The 25,609-nt window shown below is 37.9% G+C and overlaps 1 protein-coding gene across 3 annotated transcripts in view; it reads left to right on the plus strand.

Annotated features, from left to right (window-relative positions):
• The window catches only part of BTRC (beta-transducin repeat containing E3 ubiquitin protein ligase), a 259,914-nt gene that overhangs the window by 178,026 nt on the left and 56,279 nt on the right, over nucleotides 1–25,609 (plus strand). For all 3 annotated transcript variants that reach the window (XM_050804973.1, XM_050804975.1, XM_050804974.1), the window contains one exon: nucleotides 3,210–3,299. In XM_050804973.1, coding sequence (XP_050660930.1) covers nucleotides 3,210–3,299 — 90 coding nt within the window. The remainder of the gene's footprint in view (nucleotides 1–3,209; nucleotides 3,300–25,609) is intronic.

Consider the following 25,609-nt stretch of genomic DNA (forward strand, 5'->3'; position numbering starts at 1 on the left):
GAAATATTTATTTTTTCTTTCTTTTTTTAAAGAGATGGTATCTTTTTTTTTTTTTTTTTTTTTTTTTTGAGACGGAGTCTCGCTCTGTAGCCCAGGCTAGAGTGCAGTGGCCAGATCTCAGCTCACTGCAAGCTCCGCCTCCCGGGTTCACGCCATTCTCCGGCCTCAGCCTCCCAAGTAGCTGGGACTACAGGCGCCCACCACCTCGCCCGGCTAGTTTTTTGTATTTCTTAGTAGAGACGGGGTTTCACCGTGTTAGCCAGGATGGTCTCGATCTCCTGACCTCGTGATCCACCCGTCTCGGCCTCCCAAAGTGCTGGGATTACAGGCTTGAGCCACCGCACCCGGCCGATGGTATCTTGATTTGTTGCCCAGGCTGGAGTTCGGTGGGATAATCATAGCTCCCTGCAGTCTTCAACTCCCAGGCTCAGTCAATCCTCCCGAGTAGCCAGGACTACAGGCCTGTGCTGCCACGCCCAGTTAATTTTTTTTTTTTAATAAAAATGTGGGCTTGTATGGAACTCCTGGTTTCAAGTAACCCTCCTGCCTCTACCTCCCAAAGTGCTGGTATTATAGGCATGAGCCACTGTTCTTGACCTTTACTATTTTTGTACTTGTTCCATAAATCTAAAATTATCTCAAAATGTTAAAAAATTGAATTCTTTCTTACTGTTGGTTTTAAGTGTGTCTTAAGATTTTTCTTCTTAAATCCAACACAAATATTTATAGCAATGGTTCCCGAAGAGTGTTGCTGGATCAGCAGCACTAACGTCAACTGGGGCCTTGTTAAAAATGCAAATATTCAGAAGCTCTGGGGATGAAACTTAGCAATCTATGTTTGTTTTGTTTCATTTTGTTTTGAGACAGAGTCTTGCTCTGTCACCCATGCTGGAGTGCAGTGGCGTGATCTCGGCTCACTGCAGCCTCTGCTTCCCAGGTTCAAATGAGTCTTCTGCCTCAGCCTCCCGAGTAGCTGGATTACAGGCACGCGGCACCATGTCTGGCTAAATTTTTTTTGTGTTTCTTTAGTAGAGACGGAGTTTCACCATGTTGGCCAGGCTGGTCTCAAACTTCTGATCTCAAGTGATCCACCTGCCTTTGCCTCCCAAAGTGCTGGGATTACAGGTGTTAGCCACCGGGCCCCACCGAGATCTGTGTTTTAACAAGCCCTCCTTCCAGATGATTCTGATGCACACTAAAGTTTGATAAACATGATTTATACCATCAGTAAAAACTTAAGACTAAAAGGAAACATTTCTATTAATACTTTGTCCAGTAATTACTAATAAGTTTGCTTTTCATGAAGTATAACTATAGTGTTACCAATGTTTTGTTTTGTTTTTAGTAGGGATGGGGCCTCGCTCTGTTGCTCGGGCTGATCTCAAACTCCTAGGCTCAAGTGATTCCCCTGCCTCGGCCTACCAAAATGCTGGGATCACAGGCATGAGCCACCATGTCCAGTTACCACCAATTTTTAAAATCTATTTCCTATGATTTTTTTCTTATTTTATTTGGAGACGGTGTCTTGCTCTGTTGCCCAGGCTGGAGTGCAGTGGCGTGATCTCGACTCACTATAACCTCCGTCTCCTGGGCTCAAGCGATTCTCGTGCCTCAGCCTCCTGAGTGGCTGGAACTATAGGTACCCACCACCATGCCCGGCTAATTTTTGTATTTTAGTAGAGACAGGGTTTCACCATGTTGCCCAGGGTGGCCTCAAACTCCTGAGCTCAGGCGATCTTCCCTCCTCGGCTTCCCAAAGTATTAGGATTACAGGCGTGAGCCACCGCAGCTGGCCTGATTTTTCTATTTTATCTCCTGAACGTTACCAGATGTACTTAAGGGATAACTTCTAAGGTCTAGATAGGCCCAGTGAGGCTGCTTATGCCTGTAATCCCAGCACTTCCGGAGGCCAAGGCGGGTGGGTCACCTGAGGTCAGGAGTTCAAGACCAGCCTGGTCAACGTGATGAAACCCCATCTCTACTAAAAATACAAAAAATTAGCTGGGCATGGTGGCGGGCACCTGTAAGCCCAGCTACTCGGGAGACTGAGGCAGGAGAATCGCTTGAACCTGGGAGGCAGAGTTTGTAATGAGCCGAGATTGTGCCACTGCACTCCAGCCTTGGCAACAGGGCAAGACTCCATCTTAAAAAAAAAAAAAAAAAAAAGATCTAGGTAAATGTTGGTTTATCTTTTTTCAGTGTTCTTTCAATTTTGGTTTCTTTTTTCTTTTTAAAGCCAAAAGTCAAAGCTTGTACTGATATTCTTTTAAAAATATTTCATGATTTGTTTTAAAATCTTTTTTTTTTTCTGGATAGTTTGAAATTTTTTCATTTATTGTTCTGAATAAGAAACATGTCAGCTGAACACGATGGCTCATCCCTGTAATCCCAGCACATTAGAAGCCTGAGGCAGGAGGATCACTTGAGCTCAGGAGTTCAAGACCAGCTTTGGCAACATGGCAAAACCCCATCCCTACAAAAAATACAAAAAATTACCTGGGCGTGGTGGCATGCACCTATAGTCCCCCACCTACTCCAGAGGATCACTTGAGTCCCAGAGGCGTAGATTGCAGTGAGCCAAGATCTCACTGCTGTACTTCCAGCTGGTGTGACAGAGTAAGACCCTATCTCAAAAAAAAAAAAAGAGAGAAAGAAACATGTCCTCTGCGGGAGGCTGAGGCAGGAGAATCGCTTGAACCCCGGAGGTGGAGGTTACAGTGAGCCAAGATCACACCACTGCACCCCAGCCTGGGCGACAGGGCAAGACTTCATCTCTGTGGGGGGAGGGGACGTGGGGGGAAGAAACATGCCCTCTCACTTCTTTCAGATCTTGATCGTTTTGAGAGTTTAAAAAGAAACACAACAAAAATAAATCTTTTCTTAGAACAGTAACTGTTGTTTTAAACAGAACTAAGCTCTTCAAATTTGCATTTTAAAATGCTATATAATCAGTACCCTCACCTTCCGTTAATCATTAATACATTGAAGCCACTGCTGCTTACATACTTGTTCATGGGCACATCAGTGGCTTTTGTGGGCTTTATCTTTGCCCTCCTCCTTTTCTAACTTACCTCTCAGTTCCCATAAGTCTTAATTTATAGATAAAATCTATTTGTGTTTTGACTTGAGAAATAGAGCAGAATATGAAAACAGTATATGGCAGTATTTCAATATTTTAAAAACCTGTTTCCAACAAATTCTTTTTACAGACGTACAACAGCTGTGCCAGACTCTGCTTAAACCAAGAAACAGTATGTTTAGCAAGCACTGCTATGAAGACTGAGAATTGTGTGGCCAAAGTAAGTAATATTACTCATCAATGTATATTATACCACACCATAACAGTACCATATCTGTAGACATCTTTACTCGGTATTGCTTAAGGACTATTACAGGATTATATATTTAAGAAAAAAATATAAACAGGCATCATTTTATCTAGAACAGATTACAAGTTAGATTCTCCACCTCTTAATTGCAACAGAATCTTTTGCTTATGAATTCTGGTCACACTTTAGACTGATTCACATTTGTTTCTTGACACTAGTTGTAGATTATCACATATCAGTAGGATTTGTATAAGATAATGTACAATTGTTTTGATAAGTTTATGGTTTTTAAATGCAGTTATGTATAGAGTACATCACATCATTGCAAGGATTGTGAAATATGCTGTAGGCAACCCAATTATTATATCACTATTCTTATTTATTGAGTGGCTAATGTTAGAAATACTGCTTTTGATGATCTTGATCCACACGGACAAGTATGTTTTGTCATGTCTATGGGCTACCTCTTTTTCATGTATATATGTCATCTCTATAGCCTAGATGTAAAATTTATCTTAAATATTAGAGATCTGATGCTTTTTATATCTATCATAACTTACATTTTCCAAATATCTGTCATTACTAAGGAACTTTGACTTAAATTCAAGTGTCAGATATTTTATTTTAGGAATAAGTACTATTAAGTATGGACTTTGTTTCTTTTACTTGAATTATCTGCAAAAATAATTGCCTTTATATCTATTCATAGATTTGTTACTGTTACAACATTCCCAACTGCAACTATTTTAGTTTAACCTATTTTATTGTAGACCCAGGCCCTCAGTTCCTTACTGTTATTATTAGAGCCAGGACTGGTATCATGTAGTTGCCATCCTTTGCTACAGAAATCTAAGGACAGTTGTCTTAGTCCATGTGGGCTGCTATAACAAAAATGCTGTAAGCTGAGTGGCTTATAAACAAAACTAATTTTTTTCTTATAGGGGCTGAGAAGTCCAAGATCAGAGCATTAGCAGATTCAGTATCTGGTGAGGGCTTGCTCTCTGCTTCATAGATGGCGCCTTCTCACTGCATCCTCACATGATAGAAGAGACTAGCTAGATATATGAGGTCTCTTTTTTAAGGGCACTAATCCCATTTACAAGGGGTCTGCCTTCATGAATTTGGGAGAATACAAACATTCAGAACATAGCAAAAGTAGAGTTTTTGTTTATTTTTTCTTAAAACATTTAATAGTCTCTGGGCCTGCTCTATCAACTGGAAATATATCACACAAAATATAACCATTGAAATCATACATATAAGAAATATCAGAATTTATTTCAAATTATAGTTTAAAAAGGTAGAGTTCATCAGTTAAATGTCTCTTAAATTCAAATATGTTAGTATTTTGCTACAAAATGTAATTATTATAAATTACATTTTTATTTTTTCAGTCATTTAGTCACAACTAACAAGTGCTAATTGACTCTATTTTGTTTTGTTTTATTTTATTTTTAGAGACAGGGTCTTGCTTTGTCGCCCAGGGTAGTGTGCAATGGCACAATCCTAGCCCAATGCAGCCTTTACCTCCTGGGCTCAAGTCCTGATCTTCCAGCCTCAGCCTCTCGAGTAGCTGAGGACACAGTCGTGTGCCACCACACCCAGCTAATTTTTGGTTTTTGGTTTTTTAGAGGTGTTTTGTTTTGTTTTGTTTTGTAGAGATGAGGTGTTGCTGTATTGCCTAGGCTGGTCTTGAACTCCCGGCCTCAAGTGATCCCCCAGACCTGCCAAAGAGTTGGGATTACAAGCGTGAGCCACTGCACTCAGCCCGAGTCTCCTTTATATCCTGCTTTTGTGCATGGAAACAGGAGTACACAGTTATTTGGGCCTTTAAAAATAAAAATATTCTTTTTTTTTTTTTTTGGCCATGCTGCTCTTAGTTTCATCACAAGTGGGTGACTTCTGGCTAAATAAGGTAAAATTTTAGCATGAGTACCAATCCAAGGACAGGGTGATGATTTTAATGAGTTTCATTGAGAGCTGGCCAAGTGAGCATCTGTTCCTTTTGTTTTCTCCATACTTTGTTTTTTGTTTTTTTTTTTTTTTTTTTTTGAGACGGAGTCTCACTCTGTCGCCCAGGCTGGAGTGCAGTGGCATGATCTCGGCTCACTGCAAGCTCCGCCTCCCGGGTTCACGCTATTCTCCTGCCTCAGCCTCCCGAGTAGCTGGGACTACAGGCGCCCACAACCGCGCCCGGCTAATTTTTTGTATTTTTAGTAGAGACGGGGTTTCACCGTGGTCTCGATCTCCTGACCTTGTGATCCGCCCGCCTCGGCCTCCCAAAGTGCTAGGATTACAGGCGTGAGCCACCGCGCCCGGCCGGTTTTCTCCATACTTTGTAAGCCAGGATCTCTAATCTAAATAGGTTGGTATGTGTCTATATGATGTGGAGTTTTTTTGTGTTTTTTTTTTCTCCCACCCTCTGCTTTGGTGGTACATGGTTAAAAACCTTCCACCCTCTAGCACAATGATGTAATTTCTTCCATGCTCTTGGGTATTGAGTGAGAAAGTAAGTTTGCTCATTGCTGCTCATCAGTCTGTTTTACTTGCTCCCAGGTGGTGACCTTCTCATTGCATTGTTTCTTATTTTAACATTATTCTGACACCCATAACCTTTCATCGTCCTCTTAAATAATCTAATAATGATGCCTATCATTTCCTATTGGAACCCAGTTAAATCACTGGTTCCTTTTTTTTTTCTGAGATGGAGTCTCACTGTGTTGCCCAGGCTGGAGTACAGTGGTGCCATTTCAGCTCACTACAACCTCCACCTCCTGGGTTCAAGCCATTCGCCTGCCTGAGCCTCCTGAGTGGCTGGGATTACAGGAGCGTGTCACCACACCCAGCTAATTTTTGTATTTTTTAGTAGAGACAGGGTTTCACCACGTTGGCCAGGCTGGTCTCGAGCTTTTGACCTCAGGTGATCTGCCCGCCTTGGCCTCCCAAAGTGCTGGGATTACAGGTGTGAACCACTGCGCCCGGCCAAGTTTTTTCTTTTTTATTTACATGTGTTTTGTGTGTCTCATGATCCCTGTTTCTGTTGGCCTCATTTATTGCTTGACCTTTGAATGGAATGACTTGTCATTATTTTGTTGGTCTGCAAGCTTGTCCCTATTTCCTGTTCTTCACCTTTAGTCCTTAACTGAATAGTTTCATCTGCTACGTTGATATGGCTACAGTGTTTTCTCAACTCGGTACAAGTGTCTGTCGTTGATTCAGATTATACTCCATTGTGGCCTGAATCTGTAACCATTTCCATGTGAGAACAACTATAATATAGTGATATCAACTGTTTTTGTCCTCTAGTTCAAAGAGTGACTTTGGCTTGGCTAGAGATGCTAAGTATAGTCTGAAACCTTATTATTGAATACGGTTCATGTAAGTTTTAGAGAAGACATTAATACCATTTATTTCCCTAAAAGCACCAATGGTATTATGTTTGGACCCCTATAATACCTTGATTGTAACTCTTTGCCAGAAATATCACAGTCTTACAATAGCTCCTTACGAAGAGTACCCATTAGTCCTCTGTAGAATACAAGAAAACAAAGCTGTAAAACAAATTACAACCACCCTAAATTGGCAATAATCTTGTTAATCTTTAATTTGAAGAAACAGGCCTAAGAAAAAATTTAAAACTAAAAATGAAGGAGGGTCTATTTTATCACTATAACTTAATCCAAGTAACATTTGGAGGCATTGAGATATCTTTTTATTTTTTTTCAGAATTCTTTCTCCTGGTTATGGCCCTGTGTTTCATGAGATTTGTGTTTGGAGCATGATGAGCTCTGTGTTTATTGTAGCTTTAAATGAACAGTCATTATTAACTGTCAACTTAGTCTTTAAAATCCATAATCACATTATGCTTATTAATTGTCAACCTTCATAATTTTTTTTAATTGGTAAAGAAAACTAACTGGAAGGCTGAAAGGCATTACTTTTTTATGTTATCTTGCTATTGGCTTTATTAAACCATTACTGCAAATTTTGGTCTTAGGTTTTTTTCCTAATTTACCCTTACCCACACCCACAAACAGATACACAAACACATGCAGTTAAAATTGAATTGTTTGAATACATCTATCCAGATTCCTGGCCCAGATAAGAGAAGTTTTTCCTCTTTATGTTTGGAAAATAAACCCCTTCAGTAGTCCTTTGTGGATGTTCTGTATTTTAGTTGTTGTTGGTTGTTGTCACTGTTTTTTTATTTGTGACTAATAATCTGTTTGAAACTGACTGAGACAGAAAAATGTGATGTTCCTTTCCACTCACTCCAGATTTTGATAGAAGACTTGTTTTATTTATTTCCAAAATTATATCCGCAGGAAACAAGCTGTTTAAATTCAGATTATGCTGAAGCAAAATGGTCCTGGTATGAGAAGCAACGTGCTGTTTTACGAGCACAGAGTCCCTTTTCTCATAACTGATTGATAGTAAATATTTTCCTGAAGAATTATTGCCAGCCATGAACAGTGCAACTGTTTTACTTTTTTTCCGTGCTACTTGCTGTACCAGCTATTGTCGGTAATTAAGATCTACAATTCACAATGCAGACGTTTGCACTTCCTCTGGGTCTGTGCTATTTATAAGGCATTTCAGCTGTTCAGAGTTTCTTTTGAGTTTTAAACTACATGTTAACAGGCTTCTTTAATATACCGTTCCACAAGTAGCATGTCAGATGGTCCGTTCTTCACACAGGCGCCTCTTGTCAGGTCGAAACATTAGCTTTACGGAGAGCCTACTAAAATATAACCATGTCATTGAGGCCGATGTGGTTGGAAAAACTCTGGAGTACAACATGTTACACACTGGGCTTATTGCTCTATCAAAAATATAGGAATGAACTTCAGATGTAATATTCTTTTTAAAAATCTTAATATTCATATGAGCTTTATGTGTTAATTGGGTTACAGAGAAATACACAGTTAAATGACTTTTCCAAGTTCACTTTGCATTAATAAGAGAAGCCAGGACACCTCTTATAGACAAGAGTTTGTGTGTTTGTCAGATTAAGGATGTAAGAATACATTTTCTTCTAGATGTGCCTGCCGTTTAAGAAGAATACAGACATGGGGCACCAAAACGGATCAGCAGATTGACTGCACATTTGTTGTGTAATCAGCTTCAGGAACCCTAAGTAGCATATGCCATTGGTTGAGGAAAGTGTAAACAGGAATCTTGGTCTAAAGTTGGTAAAATTTAAACCATTTTCAACCAAAAAGAGATTTTAAAAAAGTCCAGACCCCAGCCCAGAGTCTTTATGAATTATGCCCTAAAATGAGAGTAATCGCTTGTGCAGTCTTCTTGCTACCGGCACTCATTGTTGAACATACAAGAAAAAGAAACAAGAAACTGAAAGCTGTCAACAAAATGTGTTTAAAACTTTGCCCCGAGTGGGCATCAGACTGGCTGTTTTTAAGCCTGAAGTCCAGCCACATTGATTATGCACGTTGGCCACCAGCATCTTCCAGCAGAGCAGATCTGCTGAGAAAGGCAGGACCCAGGTTTTAGTGCTGATTCTGGATGGCCCTTGAATATAGACAGAATATAGACAGCTTATAATAAAGCCATTCCAAGGCAGTTTTATTTTACAAATCTAAAACTTTCTGTAGTTCTTTTGAACTACCGTGTTTCTGTAAATTTCTTCAGTGAACTCTTTATGAACCTGTTTTTTTTTTGTTTTGTTTTGTTTTGTTTTGTTTTTTAAATAGCAGCGGTTCAGCTGTTGGGAACCACTGATATATCTGACTGAGGCACTTCAAGATGCTAGAACCTATTCACATTTCTATCTAGCCAGGGAGCTAATAAGCTCAAGCTTGTCTTTGTGGATTGATCTAGATTAGCATGAGATGAGCCCAGTCAGTGTCTTCCTCAGTGAAAAGGGAGAGGTTGGGGAAAAGATGGTTGAAAGAAGAAAGTTCTTCATCAAGAATTGACTGCAGTGTTGCCTGCTGATGCATGTCGGATCACCCGCACAGAGAGATCACATGGCTTCTCCAAAAGTCAAACGATCAATTCGCCTCGTTTTGGCTCTGTACTTAATGCACAAACAGTGCGATCTGCGGGGCTGTAATTGCATTGTTAGGGCCAAGGAACAAGCCTGTGCCTTTTCAGCAGACAGCTGGCAGGGAGAGAGGCATGTTGTTAGGAAAGAGAGAGGCAAGGCAAATAAAATTACTGCTAACGCTCAGAGATCGGCAGGAGTCCTACTTGCCTAATCTTACCGGTGGGAGCAAGCGGCTGTTGTAATCCAATTATAGCAGCATAAGCAATTTGTTAGACACTCCGCATAATGTAACAATTTCCCAATAAACTCTGACTTGTAATAACGTCGGCAAGAGTCCGCATAAATCTGCCCGAATGGTGGGGGCTGGAGCATTCGGCTGGGGGCTTGTAATTGGCGCCATCAGCACGTTTTGCGGAGTGCAGTATGGTGCAGTCTTTTAGTGCAGGAATTTTAAGGAGAAAAGCGTGGCGCACGTTTCTCAGGAAAAAAAAAAAAAAAAAAGTGGCCATTAAAAGGGAAACAGCAAGAAGGGCATACTCTTGCCTTCACATTACCTAGGAATCTTAGTGTAGAAAGAAAGCAGGAGGAAGCCATGTTTCCTCCTAATACTAAAGAGGGGAGGTGGGGGAAAGAGTGTGTGAATTAGTTAAATTCCTTTATTTAAAAGGCATCGGTTTCTGTTATTTATACCTTCATCTCCAGCCCCCTAAAATGCTGTTCAGGCAGCATTTAGCTAACATTTTTATAAAATGTTCATACTCAAGACAAGCCTAGAAATGCCAAGTTTAAATCTGTTTTCTTCTGGAGTTAGCATTTTCTTTACAACATGAAAATATATATTCTTTATGACCAGGACAAATCTTTTAAAGATATTATCTCACTGAATATCAGACCTTTCTGTGGAGTTCTGACTTCTGCTTTAAGAAACTGTCACTTACTGAAGGGTTTAAATCTCAGCTTGTTTGCTTAGCTGCACTATTTTCTCTTTCTGAAATATATTGTGAGTATCTATGATACTAGGATTAGTAATCAATCTTACTGAAATGTTACATTTTATAAGAATATAGTATCATTTAAATTTATACTTGTGTGATCATTATAGAAATAATTTTGATTCCTAAGTAATAAAATTTCTGTTTTGGAAAAAATATTTGTTGTTATATGGGGCAAAATAAAATCACCCTTATTAATAGATTAACATTTGTAGTCACAGAATAGGGTTTCTTATTATATAAGGTATAGGAGGTGAAGCATGTTTATGGATTTGAGTTAATAGATTTTCATGCTACTGAATGTTTATTAAATGTTACCTACTTTCTTATGCCAACTCATTTCTTCATTGCTGTATAATTTGTGTCAAAACCAACTATATGAAGAACAGGATTTTTCAAAATGTCCTGTTGTTGTGGGTATTACCACAATAAATACTTACTTGCAGTATAAACATTTCCTTCTGCTGAAGCAAATGCAGCCTTCTTTGACTGGAGCTACATCAATAAACTGCAGTGCCTCTAATAAAGTCACTCAGTGTCTGGGTTTAACTAATGGCTGATTTTCATGGCTTTGACAGTGAGCTGTGTGCGTTATTTTCTCCTGATATTGTAAAAATAATGAGAGCAAATTAGAACAATCAGTTTACACAGATAGCTCCTGATTGGAGGCGATGGGCAATATGGCAGCAGGTAATCCATCTTCGGACTCCTGTCACATTAACTTCAACAGTGTGAAAAGATCAGGTGGAGTAAGCAGGGATCCTGCCCAATCGCAACACTGAAATTAATGAGAAGAACATTGTTCTGTGATCAACCTTTTAATTAGCAAGAGTGGAAACAGAGGGAATGAAGAAGGCAGCACCACAGCTGCACAGTGTCAGGCACAGTTTCCGAAAAGGAAAGAAAAAAAAAATCTGTGTTTTATGTTACTTTTTTCTTGCTGTGTACAGGCATTATCTTCCCATTCTAGAGCTGGTTGCAGGCTTAAGAAATACTGCTTGCTTTCCAAAGTAATGCCAGAAATTTGGTTGATATATTAATATTCTATAGATTGTAATTCTATCAGGGGTCGTTTATGATTTTGATTACCAGCATACTTTCTTTGGCATTGTACTCTGGGTTTTAAGTTTGATTTTTCTAAAAATCAGGTAACCAGAGGAATTACATTTTTTAAAGTTCTGCCTTGTTAGCCTCCCCTCTCCTCATCACTCCAATTTAAAGTTTTCCTTGCAAGTAACATGAGAGTTTTCTGGTTTGGAGCATTTCTGTCACTTTGGGTTATTTAAAAGAGGAGCAAAATCCAGGCAGCCAGCTATGGTATATTTAAATTATATTCCTTTCCTGATTCTGTTTATTAAAAATTTGCTGTTTTGCTTTTCTATTACCTATGCTATTGACTTCTCAGTGTTGGGCTGTGTTATTTCAATTTATGTAACTGAGAACTGAAAATCAAGTAAGGTGTTTATAAGAGGAAGAGGGAGAAAATCTAGACATTAACTGAGACTAAAGGCTGATTCATCCATTCAAAGCTCAGATATACTAAAATTGTAACCTTGTTAATCAAATGGTATAAGGTTATAGAAGACATAAATGAGCAAAATTTTCTGAACCAAGTCAGCTTCTGTTTCCTAGACCTTTTTGGAAGGCTTTACCTTTGGGAAAGTATATGAGGCCATCATGATTTGCAGTGTGTTAGTCTTTGTATATTAGACTTAGTGACTTACTATAAAAACAAATAATATGTTATAGGCTATGTAAATGAATTCAAATATCTTCCAAAGATACACAAAATATTTTTTTCTTGATATTACTAATTAACTTAGGCATTATTTGAAGTACTAATATGCAAAAGCTGGTTACCAAGTACCCACCTGAGTACAGAATTGGTAGGAAAGAGCCTAAAGTTAGTGTGAAATATTTAGGTTAGGTATAAGGTGATCTTTTCTCATAGGACTTTTTTCCACAATATTTATAACTAATGTAGATTATATGTATCATAATATGTATAACTCTCTAGGCTTTCGGTGCTAAGATACTGCATTTACAGAAACTTAAGTCTCTAATATTATTCCTCTATGTAAAACTCATTGAACAAAAGTACCTCATTTCCCCCAGTACCATTTCCCTACCCTCTTCCCTGAAAAAACTCAGGATTCTGTTAGAACAGAAATCTGACTTTTTGTCATTTTTTGTTTTGACTAGATAGTGAGATTTTCCTGAAAACATTCATTTAGACTTGTATGTACCAACATTTTAGAATCAGTGATGTAATACCAAATAGTATCTAGGACTCCCCCAGACAACTCTTTTTTTTTCTTTCCCAGAATCCAGAAATAAAAGCAACCCAGATAACTCTTTAATAGACTGATGCTACTGTGTATATTAATATTTAAAGTCCACTTGTTATTATTTTGCAGATCCTTTTCTGCATTCCTTAATCTGAAAGAGAGATTTTTATTCTTAATACTTGTATGGATTTTTGTGGCTTTTTATGGGTTTTTATAGTTTGACAGTTTCAAAAGCCTAGGTTCATAAGCTCTCCATGAATAAATATGTTCTTAGTCATATGGTGTAAAAAGATCACTTACAAAGCTTGTGAAACCTGAGCTTTCCTTCTGAACCTTTTACTACCCATGAGCTCAGGAACCATACATGTAAAATTTTATTCTTACGTCGTGACTTCAGCTTATGAGGGAAATGAGCTATGAATTTAAATGACTCTTCTACTCTATACCAAGTATGTTTCTATGAAAATAAAATTGTATTTTTTCCTTTTTCCTAAAAGGAAAGTTCCATCTGACTAGTGTTTCTGCCGGTATTTGTTCCCATTGTTAAAAGATTTATTTATTAAGATTAGCATTAAAATAGACATCCTGTTTTTGAAGGCATCTCTTTTTGTTTATACTGTAATCCCAAAAATGTCCAACTGGCTGGATGGCCAAGAAACTCCCTTTTAATTTCCTAATAGATCTAAAGTTAACAAGTCACCTTAAAGTCTACTAATTCCAATAAGTTCACCTTGGAGAAATTTTCATTAGTCTAGTCCTTTGGCACTTACCCAGTACAGCCTTAATTAAAGTTCTTATGCATGTGACCAGTTGTATCTATTATAAAGGTTATTATAATTCTAAGTTTTCACTCCCACCCCCATTTTTTGTTTCGGGGTGTGTTTCCATATAAAGATTGAAAAAGTCCATTTTCTTTCTCATGTATCTTCCAGATGGAAGACCTTTTCCCTCCCTGCCTCCCTCCCTTCTTTCCTTCCTTCCTTCCTTTTCAGTTTTATACTACTCAGAAGTTTGAGGAGGGGAGAGAATACATTAAAATGTATTGAGCCCCAATGTTCGGGCACTATATAGTGCTAGCTATGTGTTACTTATTTGGATTCTCATGTGAACCTGGTGAGATGGACAGGACCCCACTTTACCAACGAGGAACAAGAAGCTTAGATACGTTAAACCTTTTCCAAATTTTCACTTCTTTAAATTATAGAGTGAAGTTTTGAACTAAGATCTGACTTCAGAGTTCTTGCTCACTAGATTGCCTTTCAAGTAATATTTGGAAGCCTGTGCACCTCTCCTACCAGGATACTTCCCCCGTTGCATTGTGTAGCACCTATAGCTTTTCTCCATTTGATTTCTATAGCACTTTGACATCTAGCAAATGTTATTTTCTCGTCTTTCTCCTCTTCCCACCTCTTGCTGCTTGTATATCTTGTTCAGGCTGAACTGAGAGAAGTAGTGTATTCAGAAAACTTAGAACTATCTCTTTTCGGCTGGGTGTGGTGCCTCACACCTGTAATCCCAGCACTTTAGGAGGCCTAGGCAGGTGGATCACTTGAGGTCAAGAGTTCAAGACTAGCCTGGCCAATGTGGTGAAACCCTATCTCTACTAAAAATACAAAAATTAGCTGGGTGTGGTGGCTGCACCTGTGGTCCCAGCTACTCAGGAGGCTGAGGTGAGGAGAATCACTTGAACCTGGGAGGTAGAGGTTGCAGTGGGCCAAGATCGTACCACTGCACTCCAGCCTGGGTGAACAAGTGAGACTGTGTCTCAAAAAAAAAAAAAAAAAAAAAAAAGACTATCTCTTTTCTGGGTTACCTAGTCAGTAATTCCATGTAGCTTAAATAGTCACCTGCCTTATTAACATAGTATGCAGATCTTTCAAGGATCTAAGATGACTTCATGGCTCCATATTACGTTGTTCTGTATGTAAAATAACTGAGATAATATTAGACAGCTGGTTCAGGGTGGTGACTTACTTTAGTAATTGTTTTAGAAGTTGTTTTAGAATACTGATCTTATCCTGTTGTCTGTGTCGCAATTTGTAGTGTAAACATGTACTGGCAGTCCTTTCATACCAACGCATTGTTTTTCTCACTTAAACTTGGTTATTAATTTTGTCAATTAAAAAAATATCCCTTGGCCTGGGGTGGCTCACACTTGTAATCCCAGTACTTTGGGAGGCTGAGGTGGGAGGAACACCTGAGGTCAGGAGTTCAAGACCAGCCTGGCCAATGTGCTGAAATCCTGTTTCTATTAAAACTACAAAAAAATTAGCTGGGTGTGGTGGCAGGCACCTGTAAGCCCAGCTACTAGGGAGGCTGAGGCAGGAGAATTGCTTGAACCCGGGAGGCGGAGGTTGCAGTGAACCAAGATCATGCCACTGCACTCCAGCCTGGGTGACAGAGTAAGTAAGACTCTATCTCAAAAAAAAAGGAAAAGTCTCTTAAGACTTCAGGTCTGTCTGATTACACTTCAGTAAATATTTTCATATTTTGATTCATGCTTCTAGATGGTTCAGTGATTGTGAAGACTTGATGAGGTTATGAGAATTTAGTTGGACCTTGAAATCCTGTGTCTCAGAGAAAAGGCTTGGGACAGGGATGAGTGATTAGAAGAAATAGGTGTTTTTAAAGCAAATGAAAACAAAGCAAACAAACATGAATATTACTGTTTTGTGTGTATGTGTAGTTTTTTTTTTTTTTTTTTTTTTTTTTAACTCCCTGGATATTCTCTAATGGAAAGGTTAGAAATGTTTGACAGTTAAGGATGGCATAAATTTTCCACATAGACTCATAAAAGTATGTAAGAAGCACTTGCTCAACATGGAGCACTAAGACCGTGACAAACAGGAACAGTAAAATATTTCTAGAATAATAAACACGAATTTATGTTTTATACCTCAAACATCACTTCTCTAATTTAATCCACATTTTCTAGGAATATCTTAAGAGCATAAGAAATTTAATTACACAGTTTGGGGTTGTTTTTTTTTTTTTTTTAATGTGGGAGCAAGCCAAAAGGGAAATATAGAGAGAAAACCATGCTTAAAAAGAAATGGTTCCTACAGTGTTAACTATGGAGTCTGTAGCGTGACTCTGTAATGGAATATCATGGCGGGGGGTATAATACTGTAAATAAGATGAATATGCCACTTGTGGATTAATGGGTAACCTAAAGAGTGCTTTTATTTACATCTATGTGTAACATTCATTTTCAGTTTGTATATTTTTCTCTTATTTTTGTGATTGTAGTATTTACAAACCTGGCATTTTAATTATGGAACTTTCTACTGATTTTTTAAAAAATCTGTTTCCATGAATCTTGCTCCATATTTATTTTTGTAGTATTAATATAGTGTCATTTTAGACTTTAAAACTGATAGATTGAAGGCGTTTTCTTTAACCTTTTCTTTAGATAATAAGGAGACGAGGTAGTTTCTGAAATATATTAAGCTCATAAAATAGAGCTGTTTTTAATTTTTTTCTTATGAAAGATGGAGTATAGATACCATGAGTGTCCAGATTATAGCAGATTTCATTTGCAGTGATAGTTTTTTGGATACGGTATGCTTTTCAAAAGTTTAGGTACTAAGTAATATAAACTTGAATACATCTAGCCTGGGACACTAGAGGAGCCACTATCTCAACATTATAACATTATAACATGCAATAAAGGTAAATACTAAGTAATATTTTATAAAACTGATTTTTTTAGTCAGCAGTTTTGGTTGCTGTTGATTGCAAATTACTAGTATTATTTAGTGCTCTTGAAACTTCTAAAGTTGGAGGTTTCAATTGTTAGTTACTCCCTGCTTTCCTTCAATAGAAAATGTGTAGTAAAGGTTATTTATAAAAGACTAATTATATCCAAAGCTAAATGGTCTTATTATAGAGTTTATGTAGGGTTTATTTTCACTTGCACAGGTAGATTCTCAAAATGTATTTGAATGTGAATGACTTCAAACAAAAAAAAGTGAAAAAATTTTTTAAAAGTACTAAAATCCAAAGATTTTGTCATCAAATTTGACAGCCTTTTTGTACCATTACAAGTATTTATTGAATATTTATGATGTACTAGGCATATACATTTTCTCTGAAATAATCACAATAGTCTCATTGTGTTGAACTCTATTTTACACACAAATGAGGTAGAATTCAGATTAAGTAATTTGCCCAAGGTCATACTGTATGTTGCAGAGCTGGAATTTGAACCCAGACCATCTGGCCCCATGGCCCTGTGCTTTCAAACCATGGTGTTTGTGAATTTTAGTACATAGAAATTAGGATAGATGTAGCAAATGGGGGGATTATCTAAAACATTCCCTGTGGTGTCTATTGAATGTTAACAATTTACTAACAACTAGCCAGGATTTGGAAATCACAGAAGTATGCAAATTGGTTATATAAAATTATGATAGAGTAATACATTTTAGGTTTATTATTATTCTCTTGCACTTACAGTATTTTCCTTTTCAGCATTCCATATGAGATGATAAAAATTAAAAATGCCTCAATTAGCAGCCACAAAAAAGTAAAACTGTTAATTGAACCTTGTAATCTCTTACTGTCTGTTAGGCTTTTCTTTTCAAGCTTTGATTGTGTGTAATAAAACTGTGGCTTAATTAATGCCAGGGTTCTGAAGCCTTTGGATGCCACAAAAGAGAGAAGTGGAGAAACCAAGAGGCAGCATCAAATAGCTTTTCTGTCGTGTTAATTTAGCCCTGTTGTTCTTGTTCTAGTTCATGATGTCCAGCTCCCACCAGATACTCACTTGGTGAATTGAAAGAGGAGCTGTAGTGAATACTGTCTTAGGAAAAACACAACTCTTGATTGAGGCTATCAGCAGGTTAATGAATAACTGTTTTCAGACAACATTTCACCCCTAGTTTGAGCTGCTCTTAGAATGAATGTGGCCAGGTTAATGTGACCAGCAGACATAATGCAAAACCAAACTAAGGTGGTAAATTGGAATCTTGGCTTTGTTGCACATTTAGGAAAGATCCAGGACTCGTGTCAGAGGTATACTGTCTTTGGCAGAAGAGTGCTTGTCCATCACTGGAGTACAAGAGAGGAAGTCATACTGATTTATATTAAATCTTCATTTCACATGCTAAAAAACAAAATGGCAACCATTTCTCCAGGAAATTGCTAAAGCTGACTTTAATTATAGACATACTTTTTGAGGGATCCATATGCTTTAAAATAAAGAAGTTGATAGGAAATGTTTGCTGTATTATAACTCAAAAAGTATTTTCTTAATTTTGAGAATGCAAAATATTAAATAAGACATAATTGTCTTCCCTAAAATGAATTTACTTTTAAGATGACTCTGCATTTTCTTCTTTTTCTTTCTCTGATTTTCCCTCCTTGATTCAAGGAACTTATTAATTAGCTGGTTTTATACATGTATCGATTTTAACAAGTGTATAGAAAAGGTGTGTTTCTTTCAGGATGAGAAAGATTTGAAATCCAACCATGAAAAATGAAGCCACTTGTATTTCTGGCTGCATTCCCAGAATAGTTATGTGTATTATAATTATTGAACTTTTAACACCTGCTCAAATTCTGTCTGGATTGCATAGGATTACAACATCATATCTAAATTGTACTTTCTGATAGTATTCAAATGTGAAATAGACATTGTTGTGTTGAGGCATTGATATCATCATAATTTCCAATGGTTTAAAGTGTCAGTGGTAAAGGGAGTTTACAAACATAAGTAAAGAATACAGATTTTACGTTGAAAAAGGTCTCTGTTGTCCCGGGGGTTATTTAATGCTAATAAATACTTGTTTTAGAAAGGATGAAACTAGGTTAAGTGTTTACAGCCAAACCTTTCTATTTTCCTCCACCAAAGAGCAGGGTTCTCCTAATACTGACCTACTTTACTCTTAGACGATAGTAGAGGTACAGTGGTTATGCAGCCATGAAGAGAAAAATAAATGAGACCAGAAAGATTTTTTAGTAGGAAGTGTTTGGTAGCATGTTGCTTTGTTGGTGGAACATAATGTTGCCACAAACCATGAATAAATATTCTGAATTACCTAATATTATAGCAGTTATAACCATTTTTAATCCTCCTTTCTAAGTAGATATTTCTCTCCTGGCTTTCTGTGCTGTGAACTTTACAAAACTGGCATAGGCAGTCTATTAATTATTCATATCATAGCAACAATTAAAGCAAATTAAAAATAAAAATCACCATATTGCATTTAACCGTGGGCAGCACCAAACTGTGTGAGCTCTGTAAGGGCCTGTGTTGTATCCTTAGTTAAAAGTGCTAGAGGGAGCTCTAACGTTGTTCAGAGTGGTGGCATATGGGAACAATAGTCTGTATGTGGCCATAGGTTTGCAAGTGAAGATACAGTCTCAGGCTCTTCTGTGGCAAAAATTTAAATCTTTTTTATTAGAAGTCCCTGTTTCCTTTATATCAGAAAGTAAGGGCTCGGACAGTCTATCTATAGCCAAACAGAACTGTGTTCATCCTTATGAATATAATCGTTCATCACTATGAATATAATCATAGTGAATTTTCATGAAATGAACATACCTTTGTGATTACCATCAGATTTTATTTTTATTTTTTAAAAATTCCAAATTAAGTTCACATCCACCCAGATTTTAAAAGGAAAAGAGAAATAAAAAGACCATTACCGGAGCCCATTGCTACCGTCTTTAAGTCACTACCCTTCCAAGGGTAACCATTATCCTCACTTCTAACACCATACATTAGTTCTGCCTGGTTTTGAGCCTCATATAAATGGAACCATATAGTATTTTTTTACTGTCTGAATTATTTCACTGTTTTTGAGAGTCATTTATATGGTATATATATAGTTATAATTTGTTATTGATATGTAATATTTCATTATACATATATGCCATAATTTATCCATTTTACTATATGTGAACATTGGGTTTATTTCAGATTTTCATAACTACAAAAATTATTTTACATATATTTTCATGAATATATACAATGAGTGTATTTGAATGGATGTATTGACCAGCAGAGGAATTGGAATTTCCAAACTAGCACCAATTTTATACAGCAGTAAATAAAAGTTCCATCATTCCTTTTTCTCACCAACCAACACTTGGTGTTGTCTACCTTTTTCATTGTAGCATTCTGGTGATATGTACTAGTAGTATCTATGACATTTTGGATTTTTAAAAAATTTTTTATTTTACAGGCATGGTTTCACTCTGTCACCCAGGCTGGAGTGCAGTGATGCAATCATAGCTCACTGTAACCTCGAACTCCTGGCCTCAGGCAGTCCTCTTGCCTCAGCTTCCCAAAGTGCTAGAATTACTGACTTTTTTAAAAATTGCAATTTAAAAAATAATAATAATATAAAATTTACCATCTTACTATTTTTTTTAAGTATACAGTTTATTAGCTTTAAGTATATTTACATTGTTGTCACATTGTTTTTAATTCAAATTTCTCAGAACACTATTAAAATTGAGCATATTTTTATATGTTGATTGGCCATTTGGATGTGAAGTTCTTGTTCAACTCTTTTGCCTATTTTTTTTTAATGGGATTTTATGTATTTTTCTTAAAGATTTATAAGAGTTCTTTATAAATTCTGGATACAGGTTATTTGTCTGATGTATGTATTGCATATATTTCTCCTAAACTGTGACTTGCCTTTTCACTTTTTAAATGATGTCTGTGATGAACAGAGATTCTTAATTTTAAGAGTCCAATTTATGGATCTTCACCTTATACAGTTAGTGTTTTTATATTCTACTTAAGAAATCTGTGCCTATCCCAATGTCTTGCGGATATTGTTTTCTCTAGTTTTTATGGTTTTACATTTCATGTTTAGATCTATAATTCATTTGATTTTTGTGTATCATGTGTGGTAGAGGTGAGAATTCTTTGTTTTCCCGTGTGATACCCAGTTGACCTAGCACCATTTATTGAAATGTGTAGTTCCCGTTATACTGGATCGTTTTCTTTGACCGTATGCCGATAGGTCTTTATCAAAATCTTGAACTCTGATAGTAAGTGCCCTAGCTTTGTTGTTACTCTTCAAGATTATCTTGGTTATTCTTGGTCATTTTCGTTTCCATATAAATTTTATAATCACCTTGTCAATATTTACCAGCTGTGTGATCCACACCTTTTGTACTATAGCACTTGAACATGGAACAGTCTTCATATATTTGTTTAAATATTAATATATTAAAGCTGGGCATGGTGGTTCATGCCTATAATCCTGGCACTTTGGGATGCCCAGGAGGGAGGATTGAGCCTCAAAGTTTGAGACCAGCCTGGTCAACAAAGTGAGACCCCTGTCTCTACAAATAAAAATTTAAAAAAAAATTTTCCAGGCATGGTGGTGTGCTCCTGTAGTTCCACCTATTCAGGAGGCTGAGATGAGAAGATCACTTGAGCTTGGGAGGTTGAGGCTGCAGTGAACCGTGATCATGCTACTGCACTCCAGGCTGGGTGACAGAGTGAGACCTTGTCTATCAATCAGCCAACCCATAATAAATAAATGAAGTTGGCCGGGTGTGGTGACTCATGCCTGTAATCCCAGCACTTTGGGAGGCCAAGGCGGGCAGGTCACAAGGTCAAGAGATCGAGACCGTCTTGGCCAACATGGTGAAACCACGTCTCTACTAAAAATACAAAAATTAGCTGGGCATGGTGGCACACGCCTGTAGTCCCAGCTACTCAGGAGGCTGAGGCAGGAGAATTGCTTGAACCCAGGAGGGAGAGGTTGCAGTGAGCCGAGATCATGCCACTGCACTCCAGCCTGGTGACAGAGCGAGACTCCGTCTCTAAATTAACTAATTAATTAATTAATTAAAGTTAAGCTATATATTGACATATACAGAGAGAGCGATTACTCCGTACACACAAAAATTCCCTAAGTTGTAGTTTCTTCTGATTTTCCCCAGAGCCTTTTAACCTGGCTTTCCTAAGCTGCCTTATTTATTTATTTATTTATTTATTTATTTATTTATTAGATGGAGTCTCATTCTATAGCCCAGGCTGGAGTGCGGTGGTGCGATCTCAGATCACTGCAATCTCTGCTTCCTGGGTTCAAGCAATTCTCCTGCGTCAGCCTCCCTAGTAGCTGGGGCCACAGACACGTGCCACCACGCCTGGCTAATTTTTGTATTTTTAGTGGAGATGAGGTTTCACTATTTTGGCCAGGCTGGTCTCAAACTCCTGAACTCAGGTGATCTACCTGCCTTCGCCTCCCAAAGTGCTGGGATTACAGGTGTGAGCCACCACGCCTGGCCTCCTAAGCTGCTGTTACAATCTAAATCACGTCATAACTCTTTTTGCTTTTCTTCACAGTTCTATCCCCAGTCCCATAAGCTAATGGTGGCCACACAAGTTAGCACATTTTTAAAGTATTTTAGTCATAATTCCTCTCCTGGGAATTTGGCATTAAGTTACTATTAAAACTACAGTTTTAAAGTTTAGTGGGCAGGTCCTAATACAGCCTGAATTGTTGAGATGGTTTCTTGGTGCTAGAAAATAATAGCAGGCCAGGCGCGGTGGCTCACGCCTGTAATCCCAGCACTTTGGGAGGCCAAGGCAGGCAGATCCCCTGAGGTCAGGAGTTCGAGACCAGCTTGGCCAACATGGTGAAACCCCATCTCTACTAAAAATACAAAAAAAGTAGCCAGGCGTAGTGGTGTGCACCTGTAATCCCAGCTACTCGGGAGGCTGAGGCAGGAGAATCGCTTAAACCCAGGAGGCTGAGGTTGCAGTGAGCCGAGATCACACCATTGCACTCCAGCCTGGACAACAAGAGTGAGACTCCGTCTCAAAAAAAAAAAAAAAAGTAAAAGAAAATAATAATAGCTACCTTTAGTAACCATGTACGTGCTACATCCTGTTCCAAGTATTTATTATACATAATCTGTTATTTCATATGACAATCCTAGGAAGTAGGTGGTATTAGTTTCGTTTACGGGGGAAGAAGGGAGGCTTAAAGAAGGCAACTAACTTGCTCAGGTCTACATAGCTTGTACATGGTAGACACTTGGCCTGTACCTGGGCTTGTACTACATTTTTTTTGAGACAGAGTCTAGACAGAGTCTTGTTCTGTCAGGCTGGAGTGCAGTGATGCGATCTGGGCTCACTGCAACCTCCGCCTCCTGGGCTCAAGCAATTCTGATGAGTAGCAGGATTACAGGCATGCACCACCACGCCCAGCTAATGTTTTTTTGTAATTTTAGTAGAGGTGGGGTTTTACCATGTTGCCCAGGCTGCTCTCAAACTCCTGGCCTCAAAGTGATCTGCCCACCTTGGCCTCCCAAAGTGCTAGGATTACAGGCATGAGCCACCATGCCTGGCCACTATGCAGTACTGCCTTTTAAATAATTATATATCGTACCACCTCCATAAATAATGCCCCGGGTCCTTCGTATTATATTTAAGAATCTACCCTCCACAATGTCTTGATTCTGTCTTTGTCACACACCTAACCCCCATTCTCACTGCTGCTCTCCTACTTCATGTCTATTCTGGTATCAGCCCACTCTGCCATCCTTACTTACTATGTAGGCCTACCAGATTGCTCACTATCAAAAAATGCTATCACCACAGAAAGATGATGTTACAAATTCTGCTTCTAACTTCCAATGAAAATTCTTTCAAATGGAAATCAAGCCTCAGTGCTTGTCGGTATTCATTTAGTTATTACAATAGCTAATATGCCACCTTGATCTTGAGGGCACTTGATGGACTTTGGAATCTGAAAGAAAAAGCTCTCTGCAATACAGCAGGCTATGGACTATAATGCCGAAAATACAACTGACAAAGAACAGTAGCCATCTGATATGAGCACTTATCTTAATAAAGCTTTGAGAGGATTCCAACAGCTTTTTTATATCTAGTTGCAGACTTTTCTTGTGGCCCTGCTGTGGTTGTGCACTGCTTAATGATGGAGATATGTATGAGAAATGTGTCATTAGGCAATTTTGTCATATTGCAAACATTATAGAGTGTACTTCCACAAACCTAAATGGTATAGCCTCCTATACACCTAGGCTATATGGTATACCTATTACTCATAGGCAACAAACCTGTACACCATGTCAGCATACTGAATACTGTAGGCAATTGTAACATGATGGTGTTTGTGTATCTAAACATATCTAAACATAGAAAAGGTATAGTAAGAATACAATACTATAATCTTAGGAACCATAGTTGTGTATGCAGTTATTGACTAAAATGTCATCACATGGTGCATGACTGTACTTTGATTTGGCCCTAAGGGAGACCAGTTGGTATATGTAATTTTTTACCTTCATATGAAGCAAAGGGATTATTAATAAAGAGGTACATTCATTTATAGACAGTTTTCTAGAAAGCCTTTATTAAGTACTGGAAACTGTGGGGAGGGATAGTGGGGAAATTATCAGAAGAGTTGATGTGAAAGAAATGAGGCATATTGAAACAGAAAACTTCAAGAAAGCATTACTAGGGCTTCAGATCCTAGTGTCAGCCATGAAGGAGGCTAAAACCTTAAGTTTTTAAGGTTTTAAATTATTAATTTTAGAGTCAGCATGTAGAAAAGTCAGAGAATCATAATATTACCTGTGTACCTGTCACTCAGAATGATAGCATTTCTTTACATTAAAAACTCAATTGTTTAAGAAAAGTTTGACCCATTCTTGGGATTATAGAATGTCTTGCTTGCTCAAATAATATTGTGAAAAATGTTTTTTTAAATTCAAGGGCCAGGCACAGTGGCTCAAGTCTGTAATCCTAGCACTTTGGGAGGCCAAGGCAGGTGGATCGCCTGAGGTCAGGAGTTCAAGACCAGCCTGGCCAACATGGCAAAACTCCACCTCTACTGAAAATACAAAATAGTTAGCCAGGCATGATGGCACACACCTGTAGTCCCAGCTACTCAGGAGGCTGAGGCAGGAGAATTGCCTGAACCCGGGAGACACTCCAGCCTGGGCAAGGGTGAGACTCCGTCTCAAAAAAAAAAAAAAAAAAAAAAAAAAAGAGATTTATGCTTAAACTCCAATTATGGTGGGTTTTAAGTAAGAACATGTGAAGAATGAATCTCTATTTTTAAATTTATGTACGCAATTTTATTTTAACTTACAGTAGAACTGGATTATAGACTCAAAGTATAAGAGCCAGACTGAACTTCAGATAATCACATCCACTCACTCATGTTACAGATGAGCTCCCATGCCAGTAGATACTTCCCCCAGGTTATATAGCTAATTAGTGTTTTAGCCTGGGCCTAAATCTCTTTAGCATCATGTTACCTCACTTTTGCTTTCAGGCTACATTACAACATTTATATCAACTGTAAGAAAACTTTTTCATGAATGGTTTGTTTCCAGAGCATCAAATTTCAGTATGTATTCCTTAAATGGAAAATAGAAATAAACTACAGTGTTTGATACGTAGAAAAATTCCATGGGAAAGAGTTATTAGTACCCTTGAGCCTCATATTTATAGTGCTCCACATAAACTTAAACCACTCCCAGGTAAAATAAAAAGGTTAGGTAGTAAACCAAAAAATGTCTTTATATAAACTATTTCGTGCTCTAAGAAGAGCCAAGTTCTTCAAAGAAAGGATACAAGTCCTATTTTTAAATCAAGTGCATAAATTTTATGGAGGTGACTGTCTTCCTGATTTTCATTTTCTTATTACAACCCTCTTCCCAGAAAACACCTACACAAAACCCCTGGTGGGAGTTTGTCCCATTCTGGGTTAAACAAACAAACAATTTTTGGTAACCCTCAGAATTCTATGTCTTTTCTCAGAAAGACCAAAATCTTCAATCTCTAGTCTATGAAACCCCATTAAAAATGGTGCCCATGTAGGGGACATATAAATAACCTCCAAAGTTACAGGGTAGTAGGGTTTTTCTGCCTATTTGTGGGAGAAAGAAAAGTGGATGCTGACAACAGCCAGAATTTTAGTCTGGTTTCTGCCCTGGCTCTGTCTTTGCTGATTCTAAAACAATGCCACAAATCAGAAGGAAGCA

Source organism: Macaca thibetana, chromosome 9 (assembly GCF_024542745.1).
Source record: "Macaca thibetana thibetana isolate TM-01 chromosome 9, ASM2454274v1, whole genome shotgun sequence".
NCBI classification, from domain to species: domain Eukaryota; kingdom Metazoa; phylum Chordata; class Mammalia; order Primates; family Cercopithecidae; genus Macaca; species Macaca thibetana.